Source organism: Esox lucius, chromosome 12, assembly GCF_011004845.1.
Source record: "Esox lucius isolate fEsoLuc1 chromosome 12, fEsoLuc1.pri, whole genome shotgun sequence".
Classification (NCBI taxonomy): Eukaryota; Metazoa; Chordata; class Actinopteri; order Esociformes; family Esocidae; genus Esox; species Esox lucius.
Window position 1 is genome coordinate 13,304,983 of NC_047580.1, and position 24,347 is coordinate 13,329,329.

Below are 24,347 nucleotides of genomic sequence, written 5' to 3' on the forward strand. Positions count from 1 at the left end.
TGTGTTGCCTCATATAAAGTTAGTTAGCTATTTCAAAGACCTAAAAATCTCTCATGCTACAAGTCAAGTACCACAAAACAAAGAGTCCCCAAGGGTGAAAGGCCCTTTTATTTAAATAGTGTAGTGACTTTCGGAGAACATGGATAAAAATAAACAGGCTAAATAAAAATAAACAGGCTAAAAACATAAAGTATTAACAAAATGCACACACCTAGGTGACATCTTGGTGCCACTGAAACTATCAGTTGGCCATCTTGGCCCACATACTCGGACCAGTCCTCCATAAGAATGAATAGAATGATACAGAATTTGAATTACAGTAGATGTCTTTAAGTGTTTCTTTAGTTGAGTGAGGACAGTAACATTAGTCATTTCTAAAAAACAATAGATGCTTATGTTCATCTCACACTATGTAATTCAACAGGATTCATTAAGGTGGGTGTAATAGGATATACATGACAAAACCAAAATATTATTATTACATAAAGAAAACTTTGGAACAGATTTTATAGAGCCTTTCTCAGAACTGTATATTAACCCTTATTTTACAAGGTACTGTAGACAGAAAGACAGAATTTTTATCTTGTACACTAAGGCAGGGAGAGGTGAAGATTTTTTTTTATTAAGAGTAGCTTGTGACATGCTTTTTTTTTTTTTGTTAGTACTCCCATTAAAGTTGGAGACATCTGCCCTACACTGCTGCGAGTGAAAAGCCCTGAGATCCAGGGATCATATCACACTTAAAGTTGCTATGGTCAGTTTTTCATCCATTTTAATGTTTAATCGAACAGGTACTGAATGCCTTAATGCCCGTCTGCTTGCTTTATATGGCAAGTCAAGGCCATGTGAGAGTGATCCATTTACATGAACACGTGGTATGCCTAATAAACTGGCCATTGACTGCATCTTTTTACAACGGAGGAGCATTGCCAAGATGGCTGTGCAGTTGTTTCAATGCAGCGTCCGTCTATCAGTGATTCAGAGGTTTGTCCGTAACACAACTTCTTCAGTTATTCCAGAGATAGCCAAGTAACTACTCTTTATAACGTTCACATTTCCTTACAATGTTAATTACAGGTTTAATTAGTATATCATACTACAAGTTGCTACCTAGTGATGAGTTAACACAGTTATGAAGGAATACTGAATTTCTTCACAGTTTTTCTTAATCACATATTATCGTTTCTTAGAATAAGAACCAATAATATTATAGATTTTTTTTCTCAAGACACAGAACTCATGTTTTTTTTTAATGCAGTTGCCTTCTCAAAACTATATTATACCATCAACATTAAATTACATTCAAAGGAATTTGATTGGAACCAATGACATTTGCACAAATGCACATTTCTCTTGAGTCCAAACAGCCAATTGAGATAACTACATCATGTTTTAAAAATTGGACTCCTTTTATACCTATTTCACCAACAAATATCAAATCAAAACAAATCTGGTGTAATTCATTGTAATTTTTCAGTGGCATTAACTGATTGTCAGAAACAGTGAACACTTTGCAACTTCTTGTTTTTTGTTGAAACCAACATGTTTATGTTCTGTGAACAAAACAATTACATTTTGTATTTTTAGATTAACCTTTATGTTTTCCAAAGGTGGATCTAAGATATGCAATCCAGGTTTTTTTAGACCACTGTTTTGCCATTGGTACTTTTAAACCCTGTTCCAAAAAATGCATAAACGTGAATGAGAAAAGATGTAAGATCCACTGCCAGCAACTCAGAATAAGAAGCTTTAACACTCAACTCCTGAAAATTCAAAAGAGAGGCCAAACAAATGACAAGGCCGGATCAACGTTTCAATCCAAAAACCCTTTCCAAGCAAAACAGATATGATTGTTTTGGGGTTGGATTTGGTAATCAAGGGTCAGTTATGCTTTCCCTCATCCTAGTAATCTGTCATTAAATACAGAAGAGTGTTGTGGAACGAATCAGGGTGAAAAATATAATGGGAGTGCTGTGTATGAAATATGGTATCTGAAATATAGATCAAGATCTATTACTAATTTATGTGTGTGTGTGTGTGTGTGATTTAATAGAAAAGCCTTCCTACATTTGATCTATACATTAAAAGAAAAGGTAGAAATTAAAACAAATTAATATATTGAGATGGGGTTGGGTCTACAGCCTTAGTTCACTGGTAGTTACCCCAACACACGATAAAACACACACACACACACACACACATTTTGTACTATAATATACAGTATTCAATTAAATATATTAATCTCTACAATATTTATGACTACACATTGTTCACTTGTCAACATGTGTGTCTTGGACCATTATAATAACTGTAACACTGTTTTACCTATCATTGCTATAATTTTTTTTCACTGAACATTTCAGCAGACTTTGATGCATACAAAAGCCGGCATTTCAATGTGACAGTCCCCACCTGAAAGCCTTCACTGTTATCGCATCCAAATGCAAGACAAACGACTTATTTACTCTATACTAGCATTAGAATTCTACAGCCCTCCAATATGCACATGCTATTTACACTGTAACAGAATTAGAAATTTATTCTGTATAATTAATGGATTTATTCTCAGAGCTGACAGTCGTTCATGCACCTTTTAATTATGCATTGAGACGGGATAAAGAAAAAGGCATCATTCAATCTTACCTTCGACTGCCCCGACCATTGGAAATATCCATACAAAATATAAGATATCCATTACAACTAAAAATCTGGGCATTTTGGCTGTAAAAAGCCAGAGCTTTCATAGAAAACAGGTCCACCAGCGGGCCATTGACAGCGAATTCGTTTACTGAAGCGCAAACGCGAACAGCCAATGGTTAAAACGAACCGCTTTTGCAGGGAGAACACGCATCTAAACCAAGTTTGGGCGAAACCAAAGGCAATCATACAAAGGGGGAGGGGGGGGTAAAGTATCTGTAGTTTGGAAATGGCTGCTATCTTCCTTAACAAAATTCCTCTGAAATACTAATGTATTGATCAGTGTAATTAAATAACCTAAATACACACCAGTATTTATACTGCGAAATTAATTATTTATGTATAAAGCACAAACTGGCATCAATACTGCAACCGTTAGTTGCAGGGCCGCTGTTTGATTACACTGTTTGATATTTCTTTTAGGACAAGTAGCATCGACAGCTGACACCAACTTTCGAAAGTAGACAATCTGCACAGGTCTGTAACTTATGGTCAATCGAATTCTTTGAAGCAATTTAACTTAATATATTACTTATCTGCTCAAATAAACTTTTTTCCCAATGCATAATGTAAATGAAACGTAATGTAAACGTATATTTAGCTATGAATCAACAAAACAACCTGAGCTACGTGGGTCACATAAAAAAAAAATGCATCTTTGGTGCTTCTCCTGAACATTCTGTAAGTGATCCAAGAACAATGGTGCCACCCTGAGTAGGAAATAGAAACAACATCATAGTAATGCATTAAACATTTCTGGAAAGCATGGGTTATTTCTGGAAACAAAAATGACAGATAGGGGCATTAAAAATCATAGAGATACTATATATCGGCTAGGATGTTATAGGGCCAGCAAGAAACAGTGCTATTGTGAAGGGCACACTTGATCTTTGACCCTAACCTGAGAACGTCAACAAAGCAATTTATTCTGGAATTAACCCCAATTTAGTAATGGATTAACGCCTTCCATTACTCTAATAAACAGCACTTAAAGCAATGCCACAGACATGAAGCCCACAGCAACTGAAATTAATCTTGAAAATCCCTTCCTGTAAATACTATAGGTTTATAACTCAATTGCTCCTGTGTAGTAAAACTGTATTTATTAGTGAATTATGATAAGATGCATTATATTATTGATATAAGGCCCAGTGCAATAAAAAAATGCATTATTTGATGTATATTGCCACATTACAAGTTTAGTACAGATCAGTGAAAATAATGTAATTTTAGTGTATGGGCACTTTGAAAGATTTGTGGGTTATGGTTGGATGCTGACAATTAGACCAGTTAGAAAGTTTTAGGTTTCCTTGATCTACTTATACTACTCCTCAACAGCCTTTGTGAACAGTCTGTCTTGAGAATTGCTTTTTGTTGCTTTTTGACAATTTTTATTGAAAACCATTAAAATAACAATTGCATAAATTTTGGGGGACATGTTTACTGTCCAATCCATCCTTTATTAAATGTATTGTAAAAAGCCCTGGCTAGGTAGAACATGGCAAGTAGTAAGACATTGTGTCGCAATGGTTAGCAGAAACTCCTTAATTTCAACATATTATCAAAAATATTAGTCAAAGGAGTGAAACTACATAGGTGCTTTAAGATCTAATCCCAAAATGTTTTACTACATGTATCTACACAATCTACTCTATATTTTCAAAGGAAAAAAATTATACTAAAAAAGTACAGATTTCTTTCCAACTGATAAAACAGTTCAAAACCAGAGACATGTTGATTGCTGGTCTCCACTTCCAGAGTTAATGGTTGATGGAAACATTGTTGACAGGCAGTACAGCTGTGAATCATTTTATATGAGATGCTACAAAATGTGACCATCAATGAAGAGGTTGATGGTTAGAAAGCACTGATACCAAGTAATGTCCAAGCCTTGTCACTGAACATTTTACACCTTTTGGAAAGTTACAATTCGTAATTGTTTGGTACAATTATATTGAAATTATATACAGCTGTAATAGCTGCCAAGGGTCCATTCACCCAACTCTTGAGTTGTAAATACATACACAATCAATACATTGTTTTTATGTTTTTAGAACATTACATATTTTTCGGAACGTATCTTTCCATTTGAACAAAATATTTAATTCTAATGCAGAAAAACAAGAAGCCTGTGAAAAGGTGTATAGTCCATAGCATTTAAAAACACTTGGTAATGTTGTTCTTATAGCATTCAACAGATAGAGGCTGGGTAGATTCCTTCACATTTACTGGAATTATACATATTGTACAGTGACACAATCAACACACTGATGTGTTGATGAAACCAGGTGTATTTATGTCAGTAATGCACTCTTAATGAGGGAAGTGCAGGCTGGTCGTACATTGTTTAAGGGGTAAGTATCATGTTTTTAATAAAATGTTGTCCCATTGCAGATAAATGGAAAACACACCACTTGGATATCAGTGAGGAAAGCAGGTTGATTCACTGTAAACGAGTAGATGCAGTAGACAAAGATGTAAGTAGGATAAAACATTGCGGAGTGCCTGCCGACCAGGGAGGGAGGGAGAGAGGGAGGTGCCGGCCAAGACGGGGGAGGCTAAGAGGGAGTGGGTTTGGGTGAGGAAATAGAGCAGAAGAATATGGGACTGACATAAAGGAATCCAGCATAACTCAGCCTCAAGATGAGTGAGGGCTGCAAAACAGCAGATTAGAGGAACCAGGGGTCGTTCCCATGGAAACCTTTGCCCAGGGAGATCAGTGACCCTCTAGTCTGCCAGTGTGAGTTGAGCACAGATTGTAGGTCACACATGGCACTAACAATCCCGTCAAGTTTAATCTGTCTTGAGTTGTGGGTTAGAAATTAAACAGGGAATCTGGTTCCTCTCTGGCTTGTTGAACTGACTACGCTCATCTCTTCATTAATGTCGATCCCAACACATGGCCAAATATAGACTCACAAGCAGGATAGATATGGAAGTAGCTAAATTGACCACATATTGTTTAATGAATGTTACCAAACCTGTAATATCATACCCTCACATCCAAAGGGATGAAACACAGACACATTTGTACACACAACACATAGAAATGCACACACAGGGTAACAGTGCCTTTAAAAAAGTCTGTATAAAAGCTAACACAAGGAACATGGTCTTGGATAAAAGTCTTTTTATAGAATTCAATATTCTATGGGCTTACGTCATGCGTAATGGAAAGACGCCCACCAACTCGCTTCCCTGGTTTCCCTTAAGGCAAATGCAGACACAGACTGCAGTCAAGCACCCCTGACCCTCTCCTGTCTGTTGTGACACCACAAACCATCAGGGATTGTGAAAAAAAAGACGACCTCCAGGCAAAAAGCAGTGGTTTAAAAATAAGAATTTACTAAACAATAAAGCATTATTACAAACCAAAATATATGATTAATTGCAAAGAATTGGGTTGAGTAGTTAAGGGTCAGTGTAACTATTTAGTGAGTGCAGGTGACTTTTGAAGAGGGTGAGTATTAGGAGGAGAGGTGATGAGGTCCAAGGTGGATGTCTGGAGAACTCCTAATATGGAGGCCAGGGTGCTGTTCTGTGTAAAGAAAGTATTCATCATTTCACCACCCTAAATTGTAACTATTTCCTGAAATGGGAAGTAAGCAAATAGTACACTCACTACTGTCTGCCCATGCCCACGCACCCAGTTAATATGATAATGATGCATGCTGAAGAGCTCTCTGCATAACATTGTAAAAATTGACCTTGCTGGTGGAATTGACACACGCCTGCTCTGAAAGAAATTTCAGGAGCTAAACAGAGTAAAGATTGACATGCAGTGACTGGGAGAAGCAAATAGTTAATTAATGACTTCCTATCTGGAGTGTGTATGTGTCAGATATTGTTGTTTGTAGTATTCATAGCTCTCTTTTTACAGATGTTTTGGCTACTCATCCAAAAAAGAAAGCTTTATTTCAAAATGAGTGTTAAAATAATTCAATTAATAGAATAATTCTACATTTTAAATAAATGTTTAGGATTGTCTCTTTTTAGAAACAGGCAGTTGGTTCTGAGATTCTTAGACCATTCCTCAATGCATTACAGTTTTGATCCAGCATGAGTCCAGGAGGAACATGAGTGCTGGTGTGCAAAGCCAAAGTGCTTTTCATTTTCATGTTTAATGGCATCCAACCAATGTTACCGCATGGAGTTTGCTGAACAGCATTGGCACTTGGATTGGGCTGGTACTTTAGTCAGATTACATAGAAATAGAGCTCTTTTGTCAAACACACATGTCGTTTTTGCATGAGAAGTCATGAGCAGTAAATAACCACATAACTGCTGTAAAAGAAAAAAATGGTGCTGAATCTTTAATTTCGTCTCAGTTTTTTTGTTTCCAATGTCCCTGGGGCCCTAAATAAGGTCAGTGGCATTATGAACTGTATCCAGTACCAGGATATTTTGGCCTAAAACCTGGTTGCCTCTTTCAGGAGGATGACACAGTGGATCAATGCACATATTGAAATCTACAACAAAATGGTTAATTGACCACAAAATCATTATTTTCCAATGGCCATCTCAGGCTCTAGACATCCCAGACTCTAGACCATCTCAGACTCTAGACCTTCCAATGCGTTCTCTGCTCTCATGAAAATTATATTAAAAGCTTATTGTTCTTGTTCTTGCAAGGTGATGGTGCACAAAGTACTAAAACCCAGGGTGCCAAAAATATTGACACTCCAAGGGAATAGCCCAAATTCCACCTAGTGGATGTTTGCTGAATTAAAGGAACATCAGATTCAAACAAAATCATTTTTCCATACACCAGCTTAGAAAAAGTGTACAAAAAATATGCCTTGAATTGTGCCTTGAAGCTTTCATTTGTAGTCTCTTCCATTTTGGAACAGTACATATACAGACAGAGAAGAACATCTAACATTGTGAATACAATGAGCAACAAGGATTTCCTCCTCCACCCAAATGCTGATGTCCATTCTGATGATTTCCATTGTTTTACTGTGTGTTTTGTCTGTACTTGAAGGCCGACTGCGTGGTATACAAAATAATTTCCTAGCAGTTACCAGTAAGGTCAAGTCAGGAAGTAGGGGGTCATTTGCCTTAATAAGCAGCACTTGTGTGCGTTGGGAGACATTTCAACAAAATGACACTGTAAATTCTGTTATGGGTTGGTTTGATTAAGGCTGGAATCATTCCAACCCACCATAGCAATTTAATATATGTTTTTTTAATGTATTTATATATGTTTTTATTTAGAATATTCAACACATGCCCACACAACTCTAATTCTGAAAAGTGAAAGTAGAACTGTAAGGGGCTCAGCATCGTAGGAAAGTAGAATTACACAACTTTTCCAGTCTTTTGTTGCCCCTGTCCCAGCTGTTTAAAATGTGTTGCTGGCATGAAATTCAAAGTGGGCATGTATTTTTCAAGAAACAATAACATTTCTCAGTTTCAACATTTGATATGTTCTCTTTGTACTATTTTCAATAGAATATAGGATTTAAATGATTTGCACACGACGGCATTCTGTCTTTCGTTACATTTTACCCAGTGCCCCAACTGTTTTGGAAACAGGGTTGTATATTTAATGACAAAAGACTCTCCAAAGTAAGTCTGATAATGAATGGAAAATGTAAAAATGATATGAGAAAGATGCTTTCCCTTTCTGTAACTGCACATTATACAGTGCCTGGATATGAATGTAGTAAATGCAGTAGGTAAGGTATTTGGCTCCATTCATTAACAAATGCCATTGTTAGTCTTGGGATAGGGAGTAATTTGCTAAGGAGTCATTTGTTTTAATTAGCTGCGTTTCTGAAGATTGTCCAGTGCTCTGATTATAGTTTACAGCCTATAGAGCTCTTAATTCTTCAAGTTAACTTTTTGGATTACTAGGAAATATGCCAGTTCTACATAGACAGTGTGCTGGATTGACTGGCTAGCTCTGACTATGAGGACTTTGTGCTCTGTGTTTCTGAAGTCGCACCTGAACACAAGAAGAGATATAAATAGTTTTATTTGTTTATTTTGGTATTAGCTGAAACCACGGCTTAAACAATGTAGACATAACAGGTGAGGAAAATCTTTTAATTGCCATTCATTTAGTGAAAACATGTAGAAATTACAACCATATAAATCATAACAGCAACAGCTTCTAAAGACAGAAATAGAAACAACAGAAACAAGGAAAAACTGTGTGTGGGAGTTATCACATGTATTCTATTGTGAATATCTATGAGTGTTTTTTTTTTACAGTCTTTGCTTGGCCGTGGGGTGCACATATTTATGAGTATGTATGACTTATCATGCATTCTGTCAACACTTGTTGGTGCTTACTGTTCTAGTCTTAGGTTACTGGATGAGAGTCATGGTCCTTCTGATAGTCACAGTATCTACTGCCCTCTTGTGGTTGGACTGGAAAGCTGTAAGGTTATGACCTAAAAGCCATATATTATTACTCTTTTCTGTCACAGCCACATGGGGTGTTTGTACACAACAGGGGATAAACATGATATTGGCACATCTGATAACGCGTTTGAGAGCGCATGACTGAGCAGACATCCCTTATGACAGTCCATATGACAGTCATAACTCATGCTGGACATCAGGCCTGTTGTATCTCACATCACACCTCAGGCAACGTGTTCAGCCACTGTAATAGATCAGCCACTCTCTGTTATTTGAGCAGCCTGCCTACCTACCTTTCTGCTTGCTAGCTGTTCTTATATAACTCATCGACTTCTGCAGAGATATGTACTCATCTTTTCATATCTGACACTTTCATAAACCTTCTGCAGACAGCATATGAAATGCTATTGCATATTGATATAGTAAATACATGTCATCAGTAAATGTCAATCCTTCAAAGGATTACACTAGAGGGATGTAAACCAGTTACATGTTGGCTTACTGTGTGTGTGTTTGGGCTATAGCGTGTTTTAATCCGTGGTGTTTCATTCTGTGGTACTATAATGGTCCATTGCCAGGATGTATTCATGTTGAGGATGCATGTTACAAGACCATCATTTGTTTACACACACACACACACACACACACACACACACAGACTTTCCACTTCACTGTAAGGGGATTAAGGAACCTGTGTTGTGACAGTGCATTTAACACATTTCATTCGCATCATCATCGTCTATTTAGCAGACTATTCCTCCTAAGCAGAACACAAGGGCATTGGTGATCTCGGTTGCAAGCAGCCTAGGCTGGTACAAATCCTCAACAGTGTTAGCACATCACTCTTCAGAGACTAGCAGCTGGCTTGGAAGCTGTAGAAAGACAACACGTCAGATGGCTGTGGCCAATATCTCATTAGATCCCATCTACCGTCATCAGAAAGTAGTTGACCATGACCTCCTAACAGTCAGCCATGTCTCTGCTCTTTTATCCACAGTGTAATTTAGGGAATGGAAAAGTTATCTGATTTGTTTATTAAATCAATTTGCCCTCCCCTTGTTCAGCATCAGCTGATTTGATTGCTGAAGATGAGAGCTGAGCTTAAGGGTTCCCTCCTCTTCTAGGCTTTCTCCAGCATGGCTTTACAGCAGAATCTCTGCAGATTATGACGTCACGGCCCCTAGTTGGTGGACATGGAATGGAATCAATCGTCCAGGGATCACCGGCTGGGATTAAGTGCAGTTAGCCAGCAGTGGTCTGTTAGTGAAGGATTGTGAGCCATAGGTTGAGCCTGCACTGTCTAAACTGGGAAAATAACCACAATGGCTTGTCTTGTATTGAAGTAACAGAGAAGGTTGTTATGGATGGTGGGGTTTGGATGGCAGCATCCTGAAGATTAAGTGCCCGTGATGTGTGTGGCTTGGGTCCTGGGGAACAACCCTTGGCTCCACCAGTGAGAACCCTGAGGGGTAAGTTAGCGACACTGTATCTCTAGAGTCAACAGAATTCTATCAGCGTGCATTTGATGGCATTAGTGTCTGGGATTGACAGGGTATAAGCTTTATGAATGTATTGCTATAAGCTACCATTTTATTGTGCCAGATGAAACGAGGTTTGATTCAATCTCATGTCATCTTTTGGAAAGTTATTAGGCAGTGCTGCTTGAACAGGATTCACGTATCCTTGTTTGCCAAATAATCCTTATTAAGGAACCTTTATACATTTCTGTAAGACCACTGGAGACTATGTCTTTTTTTCTAGCCTGTCGAATCTTGAAGACAACCACACCAGGAAGATGAAGGTTAAATGGACCAAGTTAGGTATGGTGGTCTTCCTGCTGCTGTCCTTGGTCATGACGGGATGCTTTATTTGGCAGTACAGAATTCCCAAACTAAAAATAGGTAAGAATCTAAAGTGAATCTCCTCTGCTTTCTGTGGTTCCATATATATGCTTATTCAGAAGCCATTCTTTATCTGAAAGAGTGTTCCGTGACAGGCCGTTGAAGTGTAACAATTATACCCAAGCAGACCAGAGTACTTGTGTGGGTTTTAACCTGGAAACACTTTTGTACATATGGCTTCCTTAGCCCCTTTGGTTTAATTGCTTGTTTGCAAAGGCTGCTGGGGGATTACAAAAAGCTTTACATAGTGCCTGATGGATTAATGGCCCTTTAATGCAGGGTCAATACAGGGGGCAGGAGGGTGTCGGATGACTAGGGAAGGGGTACCAAGGTGGGAATTTGTAATATAGACAAACATCTTGTCAGAAATTACAACTAATATGTTAGAAACGGTGACATGAAAATAAAATGGTGAACATTAAGATTTGGGCATATAGTGACAATTTTCCCAGACAGCATTGGTCAATTGTCTTTACTCAATCCACTCTTTTACACAATTAAATGAACTGAAAATAAATGACCTTGTTTTAAAATGCAAATTTTTATTGGTCTTATGCAGAAGATTAACCAGGCAAAAAATCTAATGAAAGTCTTATAGGTTCCTGCTTGACAATACTAGAACATAATACATTTGCAAAGACAAATTGACCCTAATATATTATATTGAGAACAGATATATCTTAAGAGTGTCCAAATATGTACCTGTGTGTGTGTGTGTGTGTGTGTGTGTGTGTGTGTGTGTCGATGTGCGTGTGCGCATACAGTGGGGAGAACAAGTATTTTGTCTGTAATTTTTATCATAGGTACACATCAACTGTGAGAGACGGAATCAAAAGAAAATAATCCAGAAAATCACATTGTATGATCAATGTGATTTTAAATAATTAATTCGCATTTTATTGCATGACATAAGTATTTGATCACCTACCAACCAGTAAGAATTCCGGCTCTCACAGACCTGTTTGTGAGAGCCGGAACAGGAAGCCCTCCTGTTCTCCACTCATTATCTGTATTAACTGCACCTGTTTGAACTTGTTACCTGTATAAAAGACACCAGTCCACACACTCAATCAAACAGACTCCAACCTCTCCACAATGGCCAAGACCAGAGAGCTGTGTAAGGACATCAGGGATAAAATTGTAGACCTGCACAAGGTTGGCATGGGCTACAGGACAATAGGCAAGCAGCTTGGTGAGCAGGCAACAACTGTTGGCGCAATTATTAGAAAATGGAAGAAGTTCAAGATGACGGTCAATCTCCCTCGGTCTGGGGCTCCATGCAAGATCTCACCTCGTGGGGCATCAATGATCATGAGGAAGGTGAGGGATCAGCCCAGAACTACACGGCAGGACCTGGTCAATGACCTGAAGAGAGCTGGGACCACAGTCTCAAAGAAAACCATTAGTAACACACTACGCCGTCATGGATTAAAATCCTGCAGCGCACGCAAGGTCCCCCCTGCTCAAGCCAGCGCATGTCCAGGCCCATCTGAATTTTGCCAATGACCATCTGGATGATGTGCGTGCGTGCGTGTGTGTGTGCACGTGCGCGTGCGCCAGTTGACCACAGGTGATTTGGTAGAATGTCAGATGTAACTCACCACCTGTGTTTTTTCTGTCCATAGAAAATGTTGTGAAAATTGAAGTAAAGGAAGAAACTGCGTGCCCTCGTTTCCCTGAGCCAACACCCCTGGAACACCCGATCGCTGCACTCAAGGAAGCCTTAGGAAAAGTAACCAATAAGTTTTGAATCTTGATATCATTAATGGCGTTATTGATATCAGTAAGGTGAAATAAATGGTACCATAACTAGATATAGACAGACATTCATACACAATGAATGCCTGTTTCCAACCAAACCGTTAGATTCTGTTACTGTTGCAAACCAGTCTGTCGAAACTCCAATTAAGAAAATTTTAATGAGTAGGTGAATGGACAGTGGGGTCACGCAAAACATTTCATATAAAAATGTGGTCACGCGTCAAAACGTTTGGAAACTACTGGTATATTTGGAACTTACTTTCTCAAGTCAGATCTCACTGTTTTTGAGGCAGAACATATGAAATGTACGTTCATCATTCACAACATTTTTTTTGCCATGCAGGTAGATGTTCTCCTGAGGTCAAGTATTGATGACACCAGACTACCAGCTCTGTCGGCCATCGTTGTCTTCAATGACTCTGTGCTGTGGAACGGAAACTTCGGCAGAAGGAATGGAAGTGATCCATCGTCGCCACCACCCAACGAGTACACAGTGTACAGGTCTACGCTGCGCTCCTCCCATCTGAAATCATTTGTCAGAAGCATGTTAGATGAGATTTACATGACTGTTCTGGCAGACAATAGCAATATTGGTGGATTTTCAGAAAATGTGACAGGTTGCAGAGGTAATAACATGCAGCAATGTTTTTCCCCCCACAGAATTGCTAGTCTCTCCAAGATCTTCCCCACACTGATGCTCTACAAGCTGTGGGAGGAGGGAAAGGTGTCCTCCCTGGATGACCCTCTGGAAAAGTATGTAGCCAACTTCACCATCAAGAACCCCCTGGGAAAACAGAGGGAATTTGTGAATGCGAAGGCTGGTTCTGACCGAGACATCCGGCCACGTTTTCCCTCCGTCACGCTGCGCAGGATGGCTGGTCAGCTCTCCGGTACGAGTACTCCACATTAACCATACCCTGGCAATTACCTTAATGGAGAGCAGAGTCCATACTTAAAGACTTAGAACCTAAAGAAGATAATGAGCTCATGGCCTGTTAACCTTTTGTCCTGATTGAATCCCTCTCCAAATGGACTGTTATGTAAAGCCCTATACTGTCAATGGATTAAACATTAGAAAAGTCATATGCGATATGAAGTTCCCTTATACATTCCATTTACTCCCAAATGTGCATTTATTTTCAGGATTACCCAGGCGGCTTCGAGCTACAAATCTACTCTGGGATGGAGACACGGAGGCTGCTATAGATCTGTTACAGGACGATGTCCTAGTGGCTGACCCTGGCACCAAGTAAGAAGCTCCCCATTCCCCTTCCTGTCAACACCTGTTCCGGTACATTGTTGTAAATGGTGGTGGTGATTTGACGTGACTTAGACCCCACTGTTTCCCTCCTCTTCTTTAGATGTCACTATAGCAACGTTGCGTTCTCCTTATTAGCTAATGTCTTGGCCGCGAAATTCGCAAAATCTGGCTACCAGCGCTGGGTGTCTGACAACATCCTGGAGCAGCTGGGGATGGAGGACACGGGATTCAACATCACCCCTGCCATTCAGAGCCAGATGGCGGTGGGCGTGTACAGCAACGGCCAATCGGCACCCCTCTACGAACTAGGATGGTATCAGCCAGCTGGCCAGATGTACTCCACGGCGGCTGACATGGCTAAACTGGCCATGGTGCTCCTGGGGGCTTACAGGCGACCCCTCCTCACACAGGACACCCTGAAGACCATGCTGACCCCGCTGTTCCGCTGCCAGCGAGGCTACTTCTCCAACTACACTGGCACGCCCTGGGAGGTTAACGAGCAGCTGGGCTATGACGTGGTGCGCAAGGACGGGGACTTGGACGGCTATGGCGCCACCTTCTCCCTGGTTCCACGGCTGAAGCTAGGCCTAGTGGTGCTGATGGCCGGTGTGAGGCCGGCGGCTGGGGACGGTGACGTGGTCAGCCAGGCCTACAGCTATCTCATTCCTGCTATGGAGAGGGCCTTCAGGGAAGCACGGCACAAGCTGTCCCCACCACCCGACCCAACCCCCTACGTGGGCCTCTTTACTTACCAGAACATCACCTTTTATGAGATCAAGGCAGACTTGGATGGGGTGCTGGTCATGGAGCAATTTGGACCTCAGGTGGACACCACGGTATCAGTCAAGTACAGGACAATCCGTCTGGACTTCCTCCAGGAGCGTGTATTCAGGGTGGTTTTCCAGGGGGAGTACCCCTGCAAGCTGAAGGTTAACAGCATGTCGGTGTCTCTGGAGATTCAGGACAGGCAGCTCTTTAACTTCTATTATTTCAACAAGAAAGGTGTGTCAACTGGATTCGACTCCCCTGGACTAAACACTTATAAAGTCCTCCGGATAGCTCAACGACCAATCTTCAACAGTTGATAATCACTGATCCCCGACCTGTTAATATGGTGAGAACTGACTCGATCTCAGGTGGACCCCTAAGAGTCTGAACTACTCTGCAAAGAACCCAACTTGTTTGCCATTTAAAATGCCTACATTTCAGCGTGTATGATGTCACATGAACAGGTAAATGTTTGTTATTTTGACAGGGAATGTCTGAGGGCCTTGCTCTTATGTTTGGTAAAGTGGTGCAGTTGATGAGACTGGTAAAAAAGCTATCTTCAATATAATTGTTGTCCTCCATGCCCATTATATCGTGTTGCATGAAGTTCTTGTAAAATGATCCATTGTTAAGGTCACATGGAGGGTAAATGTGTGAGTTGTGTTTTTTTTAAATATATTTCTTTTTTTGTTTGTTATTGTTTTCTTGTTACAGTAACAACAGAAGTTGCCATCAAAATGAGAGGTTTTTTCTCACAGCAAAAGACTGTAGTGAATGCTCGGAAAGCTAATGTCCACAGTTCTCAATTTTAATTCAAGTAATAAGTGCCTCAAAGTATCTTAGGAGAGAAAATCCTTTTGTCCAGATGTTTTGACTCAACAGTTTAAAGGGCCAGTACTGAGCACCTTGGCCTCCCACCTGTTGAGCTAAAGACTCCACGGGTCTCTCGCTGTTTGTTTTGTACATACTCGTTTTCATTAAGGGACTAATTTCAGGTTGTGCAGATAGAATGATTCATTATGAATCCAAATGCTGTCAACACCAAATATATTGACATCAGTTGGTCAATTTTTGTTTATTAAGCAAAAGGACAGTGACTTCAGAATTAGAGACTCATGTAAAATGTTGCCCTCTGCCACTATTTGTGTTTTAAAGTTATCCCAGGGGAACCTTTTAATCCCCACAATCACCCTGTTTGACCCACCCATGTGACCCAAGGAGAAGTTAAAGCATTAAAGACTCTTAGAACAAGTTGACATTGTGGGGAAAAAGTAATTGACTGAAACTGTTGTCAAATAAGAATGGGATATTAATAAGTTGACTGAAGTATAACTACTACGTACAGTATGTCTGTCCAGACTGAATAACTGAATTATTGTATAAAAATATTTAAAAATTATCCCTACCAATGGCTAACAGAACAAATTGAAAACTTTTGATGATTTATTAAGAAGTTTAATAAGCAATCTAATATTTTTGAGAAACTGTGGAATAGTGAGTATCTTTTCAAAATACTGTTAAACCGGACAAGCAAAATTATCATTGTTATAATATCCTGTTATACTGTATATTAACACACTATGTATTGTCCTTGAGAGAGGACAGTTTCATTAACCCAATAAAACATAATTGTTGCCTCTCCTGTTGTTTGACAGTAGAATCTTTATGGCTCCCTTTAACTTGCTATTCATTAACAAGTGATAACATGCTGTATTTATGACCATTTCACACCCTTTATGAGCCCAGACGGAGTGTAGTCTATGAAGAGAATTTCTGAGCAACAGAGAAACCCAGAGAGAGAAATCAAACAAATAATCCATTAAGACAAAATTGAAGACATCTACTTCCATTGCTTTGCTGGTAGCTATTTGCCAGATGTCAAATACTGTTTTTTTTTTCATATTAGTGCAGTGATTTTGGGAAAACAATAATTTCTAGAATTTGTAAGAGGCTGGGGAAAAAAAGGAATAAAAAAAAAGGAATTAACCTACTAATAATGTAAAATGTGCCTGCTCCTTCAAGGTGTTATTGGAATTGGCAGGGCCAGATGACTTAAAAATATCTGTTCTTTAAAAGTTCATATTTTCTGCGTTGTGTAACAATAATCTGAATTTTTCCATTTAAGATTTGACTGTGACTCCAAGTAGAATGCAGAATAGTTGGGAAAAAATTGTTGTTGTCAATCAATCAATCAAACATTATGTATATTGCACATTTCTTACAAAATGCATTCCAAGGTTTTTAACAGGTAAGTCATAATAAAATAGTTAATAACGCTTTGATAAAATGTATGAATTACAGAAAAGATGAAAAGAAAAAAAAAGAAAAAAAAAGGAAAAAAAAAGGGGGGATGGGGTTGAAACAAAGGGGATAAAAGACTGCAAATAAATTATGTTAAGACAAGTGGAAGAAAATCTTTTAGAAAGCCAGGCTAAAAAGGTGTGTCCTAAGACCTTTTTTCAAAATGTCAATAGTATCTGCGTCCCTCAGATAATGTGGCAAGCTGTTCCAAAGGATAGGTCCACAGTGACTAACAGAGGCTTCCCCAAATGTTTTGATTCTTACAACCAAAAGACCAGTGCCAGATGACCTGAGCAACCGACCAGGCACGTATCTAAAAACCACGTCAGATTATTCAGTTGCAAGGCCATGTAGTGCTTTGAAAATCAATAGGGCAATTTTGTAATCAATTCAAAAGTTCACAGGCAGCCAACGTGGAGTCTTTAAAATAGGTGTTGTGTGTTCCCTCTTTTTGGTATTGATGAGAACACGTGTATTTTGAGTTAATTGCAGATTCTCAATACTTTTTTGGGTTTGGCCAGATAGTAGAGAGTTGCAATAGTCGCATCTGCTGCTGACAAATGCAATAATCAGTCTCAGTTTTTGTTTGGCTGAGGAACTGGATGAACTTTCCTATGGTCCTTAAATGGTAAAAAGCTGTTTTCATCATATGTCTGATATAGGCCTCAAAGTTCATGTCACAGTCTAAAATCACACCAAGATTTCTTGCTTGATGGGTTGAGTGGAGATCAAGAAAAATGTAATGAGCAGTCAGCTCCACTCTCTGGACCATTGCACGAATAATCAAAACCTCAGTTTTGTCCTTCTTTAATTGCAAAAAATGTGGTGCTGTCAGTAAGTTCATGTGTGATGCATTTAATCAATGTGTCAATGTAGCTGTGAAAATTAATACCAGGCTTTCTAATGATGGCACCAAGAGGAAGCATTGGCTGAGCAGTATAAGACCCAAAATCTAACCTTGTGGAACTCCACATGTGATCTTTGTCCCACTTCCATGGAAACAGGGGTATGGAATAATATACAAAACAAAAATGTTTGAAGTTTCAATCCATTCCATCCAGCTGAAACCATTATATAAAAATCTTGCCTTCTTCCCATAGTGCATCCTATTGCCATGTGTTCTCCGGGTAAGCGACACACACGTGATGTAAAAGGCAACGTGATTCATTAGACCAGACCACCTTCTTCCATTGCTCCGTGGTCCAGTTCTGATGCTCACATGCCCATTGTAGGTGCTTTCGGCAGGGGACAGGGGTCAGCATGGGCACCCTGACTGGTCTGCAGCTACGCAGCCCCATATGCAACAACACCTCTAACACCTTTCTATCCGTATCAGCATTAAGTTTTTCAGCAATTTGAGCTACAGTAGCTTGTCTGTTGGATCGGACCACACGGGCCAGCCTTCGCTCCCCACATGCATCAGTGAGGCTTGACCGCCCATGACCCTGTCGCATGACCCCATCGCTTTTCCTTCCTTGGACCACTTTTGATAGGTACTGACCACTGCAGACCAGGAGCACCCCACAAGGGCTGCAGTACACACACACATACCCACCCATCCCCAAAACTGCAGCCCTTGTGGGGGATTTATAATTAATTTGTAAGAATACTTCTGCGAGTTGCTGTATCACAGCTCTATTCCTTATAGAGAGATCTAAAAGAAAACAATGAATAAAAAATATATATATCACATACATCAGCTATGATGCTGCACTTCTGGACAAAGATTTTCAGCCAGTTATTGCATGCAAAGGAAATGTGACCAAATACTAAAACTGTTTTATTTCAACATTGTATACTTTTGGGCCTGGAAAACATATGTTTAAAATGGACAAATTATATTTTACAAAAACAACCCAAAAGTTTAGAATTTATACTGTAACATCATAATTATTGTTTGAATTCAAATCCAAACTTTTAGAGTACAGAGCCAAAAGAAGACATTGTATTGAGTTGTGAAAACCTGCTCTTTGCTCCAATAAGTATACGTGTCTTGACTCATTTCCATCCCAGGTTCCAACAAGCTACTATTGGGTCACATGTTAATAGCTTCAAATGCAACATGACAGTGCCATATCATTGGAATCAAAATAAGGTCTCAATAAGTTGATGATTCTACAGGAAAAGCAGAAGGATCACAAGTTATATATAGACATGAAAAGGTGGTACATATTAAATGTGTTCCTCAAAGTGGTAAATTTGAAAATAACTGCATTTAGCTTCATAATAAAAAATTAATCTCCCCCTTCCCCACATATCGCACACACTGACCTTTTACGTTTGCTCAATAGGCCAGTGATAACACTGGTAAGTAATACAATATTTCACAAACCCTTTTTCAATAGGCCAGTAATAACACTGGTAAGTAATACAGTATTTCACAAACCTGTTCTCAATATGCCAGTCTAGCGGCTGCTGAAATGGAGTAGCATGTGGCTGCAGTACAGGAGGCTGCTGTTTCAGGACCGCAGTTCTAGGGCCGCAGTTCCAGGAACCTCATTATTCACGACAGCGCACCTAACGAATTGGATAACCATGGACCAGCACAAGTTTAACCAATAGCATGTTTATTAACAAGATGGACTTAATCAGAGTTTGAGTAGCTATATTGAATCACGTTTTCTTTTGTATAAAACAATGCTGGTGTCTTGAGTTGGACAGGAATGTTAGCTAGCTTGTTGACTGAATGTTAATCAAGCTTTGTGTCTTGAAATGAAATCGACAGCAAAGTTGATGTTAGCTAGCTAGGCTGAACTTCGCCCAAAGGCTTAAAATAATGTTAGCTAACAAGTGAAGTTAGCTAACTAGCTAACGTTATGATACTAAAGGCTTTACAATGAAAGTCTTAAAGAAGGCACTACAATAATCTGTTAACCTATGATAACTTGCTGCAAAACTAACTTTTAGCCTATTTGTTTTTTTGTGTATTGAATCCAATGCGATTTTGGCAAGCCCAACTAAGTGTCTTATATAAATTGTTGACTTAATGACTATAATAATAAATTCAGGCCAGCACATTAATTAAACTTCAAAAGATGATAAAAGCATGTGGATCTGTCTGTCAGCTAATTAAAATCTGCAGCCTCTGTGTAAATGCTTGTTCAATACTCATTGTTTTACCATTTTACTTAAGTTAAAATTGGATTTTGGTTCAGTAATAGGCTTGGGACTAATTTACGTCTGCAAAATAATCTTACAATGTTCAATTTGACCAATTAGGCTCACTCCTTTTGAAGATGCATATAACCATCCAGGAAGATTTAAAAAGATGGGACACATGCTGCAAGGATGTGCACTTCCTGTTCTGTCACTCAACTGGGTTTCACCCAACAAAGTTGAGCAAGGTCACAGCACATTTAAACTGTGCAGTTTTCCATGAAAGTAACGTTTAAAATGTTTCTGTGAACTTTCAATGCGATGCATTAAAATCAGCCTGAATGTTATCAACAATTCCTTTTGAGCAGTGAACCAATACAAGTCCGTCTCTGATTTGTTTACTCTGTCCCGATATTTGATTCAGACACATTTAAATAATATATAGGCCTAATAATACTTTTATCATTATATGTTTTAGGATATACCATTCACAGATGTGTGTTAGATTGCTGACCACAATGACGTTACCAGTGAATATTGAAGGGTCAGGAAAATGTTTTTTTATATTTGTTCTCTTGCTTCTCTGTCTGTCTCTCGGTCTCTCTTATTGAGGGATGAAGGTGGAAGGAGTGATGTGTGGGGGGATGATGGATGTCGGTCTGGATGTGGTGTTGGGAGGGGTTATTGTTTTATTGTTATTGTTTGTTTTTGGTCAACATTCAAAAAATAACAATGTATATATAAACTTGAATCTGCCAGAGTCATCCTTGTCTTGTCTCTCTAAAATGACAAATTTCAGGTTGAGATCTAGTGACCGCAAAAGCCATAGCAAATACAATAGAATCTAACCATTTATTTTGGAACTAAAAGTTCCCTCAGGCAAAATATAACATTTAGTATGCCTACAGGTATGTACTGTATTTACAGGTATATACAAGATGATCCGCTCTACCAACAGTGTTGGCAGCCATGTCCAATACAACAAAGTTCATCCCAGCATGCCCATCCATACGAAAGGAAGCGTTCTCAAGCAGCCCATCCATCCTGCCATGGAGGTTCACCAGCAGCAGAACAGAAGGAAGTTGTGGAACCAAAGTTTTGTTACAATGATGACATGAAATCAAATACAATATAATAGATTATTTACCCAGAGAACTTTGATTTATATATATAATAAAATTAAATAATGAAATACATCAGAGAATACATATGTTGCATATGTACGTTGACCGGGGAGAAGACAGAACACTGTGTGTGTGTAAGGAATGTAATTATCCACAGTATGAGTGGAGGATTTACACGTTTAGTAGTTTTATTCCCAACAGATGTGGTTGAATGGTGTTAAAGGGACTAAAGAAATCCACAAGCCTGGCATGTGCTATATGATTATTAAGTAATGTAAGGACATCATTGTCTACTATTCCTGTAGGCAATCAAGTTGATCTGCCAAGTTCTGGACCGTCTCTTGTAGTTGCGAAAGTACCAGATGTTCAAAACTCTTCCTCGCCACTGAGGTAAGAGCTACAGGCCAGAATTCATTGGGATGTCTGAGTCTGCTCTTTGGAACAAGGCGGATGGCAATGGTCTTCCACAGAGCTGAACTGTATATTCCTCCGAGGACCAGTTGAAAAGTTCACAGAAGTCAGGGGCCAGTTGTTTGTAGCAGGTCTTCCGGAGCTTATTACTGTTATGAGGACATGATGCTTTGTTGACTTTCACTCTTTGGTGAAGTTAAGCTCATCAGTGCTCATGTTGCAGGGTTTACACTTGTTCTCTGTAGTCCCAGACAATGTTTTGAGACCTCTCCAGGCCTGTCCACACCTTTTCTTTAGACCATTTAGCTTCCTTCATTTGCTTAGTTCATTTACCTTGAATCAAATTACTCTGAATCTTGACTCCCATGGAATATGTACATTTGTTTCTACTGTAATGTTATTTTAAGTTATTTAATTATCCAAGGTTTATAATTTGAACATATTTTCAAATATTATGCCTTTCTTTGTGGGTATAATTGTCTCCTCAAATATCATCACATATCCTGAGAAAGCCTTCACAAAGTGTGTTGTCACAGTCGTGAAAATCTGGGGTTCTAGAAATGCGGTCCTGAAACTGCAGCCTCCGACTTGGGTCGAATACAGCCTTCCGGTCATCCAATTCACTAGGTGGTGCTGTCGTCACGAATAACAAGGATCCTAGAACTACAGTCCTGAAACTGCAGCCTCCGGTACTGCAGCCACATACTATTGGCTGAAACGTGTAATGCCGTGCCGTCGCGTAGTTGATAAAGACAGTGCCTCTCATGTGGAAGACCTAAGTTTGAATCTATTGAGAGCAATGACATTTATTAATTATTTCTGGTAGATTCCACGATTCTCTCACATGATGAAAAAGTTAGTAATCGTCGCCTTTATTGATAGTTATTGTATAAATGGCATTCACAAATGAAAGAAAAAAGTTGTTTTGCCATGAAAGAAATAAGGGTACCTTTGGTTTTGGGTTTTATATTCAGAGTTTGATCATCAATGCCTCTTCCAAAAAAAATCATACAAAGACTACATTGACCTATATACAATTGGATTGGGGTAGAGAGCAAGGTATACCCTTTGATGTTATCGAAAATCTAACTTTTCGTTTAGGAGAGCCCAAAATGTTGCAAAAGGCTGTCGAATGTCTGTTCAGTAGTTTAGGGACCGTCATGATAGTGCAATACCGCTGATTGAATGTGACTACAAAAATATATATTTTATTTTGTGTCTACCTAATAATACACTGTAAAGTAAAATCATAGGTACAGACACATTCCAAATTCATTATCTTTAGTTCATTTTAAAATGACAAGCATTGTTACAACTCCATTACCTAATTCACATGAACCTCTAAAGTTACTTGCATTTTGTTCACTGACCTTCCTTGTCAAGAGTACGCCCCTTAGTTTTGCCATTTTCTATTTCAGTGAATTTACAGGGATTATCTTTTGAAAACACTTTTCTTAATGGCTCACTATCCCTATGAGTTAGAGATCTAAAAACAAGTGAGGTGTGTTCCATGACCTCTCTTCTGAAAGGTGCACCGCTTCTTTATCCAAATTCATTATCTCAATTTCATTGCAGATCATTCGACAGGAGTGGAGCTCTATGAGAAAAGGCCCTGCCGCCAGCTGTTTGTTTAGAAATTCTAGGTACAATTAAAAGGCCTGCATCTTGCGATCTAAGGTTACGTGTAGGTATGTATGGCTGGATCATTTCAGCAAGGTAAGTAGGAGCAAGTCCATGTATTGATTTATAGGTTAAGAGTAAAACCTTAAAATCAGCCCTAACCCGAACAGGCAGCCAGTGTAAGGACGCTAGGACAGGAGTAATGTGTTCAATTTTTTTTGTTCTAGTTAGGATTCTAGCATCCGTGTGCAGCACTAATTGAAGTTTATTTATTAATTTGTCTGGATAACCAGAGAGAAGAGCATTGCAGTAATCTAGTCTAGAAGTAACGAAAGCATGGATACATTTTTCTGCATCAGTTTTTGATAGAAAGTTTCTAATTTTTTCAATGTTTCGAAGATGAAAATAAGCAACTCTTGAGACATATTTTATATGTTCTTCAAAGGAGAGGTCAGGGTCAAGGGTAACGCCAAGGTTGCCAAGTATGTGCTTAACTTTTGTTGATTATACTTTATTTTTACTAGTATGTGTCATAGAGCTAAACTTAAATAGATGAGTCTCTTTGCATTAATGACTGCTACACACACACAAATCAAACACACACAACCCTGGTGCCTGCACACAAATTTAACATCAACTAGATAACACATTTTAAAGGTACCTTTTAACTAAGACACATTGTCATGGATAAAAGCTGTACACCTCCCTTTCCCACTGCATTAATATTCTAAATCTAGAAAAAGCATCCTACATTGAAAAATCACCATTTATATCAGTTTTCTCTAATTCGTAAACAATGTAGTCAAGTTGTCTAAAATTCTGTAACTGGAAAAAACCTGTTTTAGTTGGCAATTATTCATTGAAATAACTTGCTGAACCATCATGCAACACCAATTTAAGTCAAAACAATTGAGATGACATTGCCTAAAATGTTAATATTGTCATTCAAGTTGCTCAGTGAAAGGTTACACATCTAACATTCAGATAGAACATGTTACATTGTAAAGACAATTTAAAACTTTTAATGTATATACA

At 38.9% G+C, this 24,347-nt stretch overlaps 2 protein-coding genes across 4 annotated transcripts in view; one reads left to right on the plus strand and one right to left on the minus strand.

Annotated features, from left to right (window-relative positions):
* ephb2a (eph receptor B2a) overlaps positions 1–2,836 on the minus strand; it is a 46,176-nt gene extending 43,340 nt beyond the window's left edge. Inside the window, exon 1 of the mRNA XM_010875753.3 lies at positions 2,644–2,836. Within this exon, the coding sequence (XP_010874055.1) occupies positions 2,644–2,716 (73 nt within the window). The 5' untranslated portion in view covers positions 2,717–2,836. The remainder of the gene's footprint in view (positions 1–2,643) is intronic.
* A 224-nt stretch (positions 2,837–3,060) lies between these two features.
* lactbl1a (lactamase, beta-like 1a) lies at positions 3,061–16,401 on the plus strand. Of its 3 annotated transcripts, XM_020051619.2 has the most exons (8): positions 3,061–3,174; positions 5,092–5,174; positions 10,831–10,970; positions 12,596–12,702; positions 13,075–13,232; positions 13,392–13,621; positions 13,875–13,980; positions 14,093–16,401. In XM_020051619.2, exons 3-8 carry the CDS (start codon positions 10,865–10,867, stop codon positions 15,075–15,077), a joined length of 1,692 nt encoding a protein of 563 aa, XP_019907178.2. In that variant the 5' UTR covers positions 3,061–3,174; positions 5,092–5,174; positions 10,831–10,864; the 3' UTR covers positions 15,078–16,401. The 3 variants fall into 3 exon arrangements, with proteins under 3 accessions (XP_019907178.2, XP_019907179.2, XP_010874054.2); XM_020051620.2 differs by lacking the exon at positions 5,092–5,174; XM_010875752.3 differs by lacking the exons at positions 3,061–3,174; positions 5,092–5,174 and adding an exon at positions 10,134–10,538.
* The last annotated feature ends 7,946 nt before the right edge of the window (positions 16,402–24,347 follow it).

Bases quoted from the DNA above. Each gene is read 5' to 3' on its own strand.
- lactbl1a (XM_020051619.2), top strand. From the start codon at position 10,865: ATGAAGGTTAAATGGACCAAGTTAGGTATGGTGGTCTTCCTGCTGCTG. The intron at 10,971-12,595 runs GTAAGAATCTAA...TTCTGTCCATAG, and splicing joins AATTCCCAAACTAAAAATAG to AAAATGTTGTGAAAATTGAA. The intron at 13,981-14,092 runs GTAAGAAGCTCC...CCTCTTCTTTAG, and splicing joins GTGGCTGACCCTGGCACCAA to ATGTCACTATAGCAACGTTG.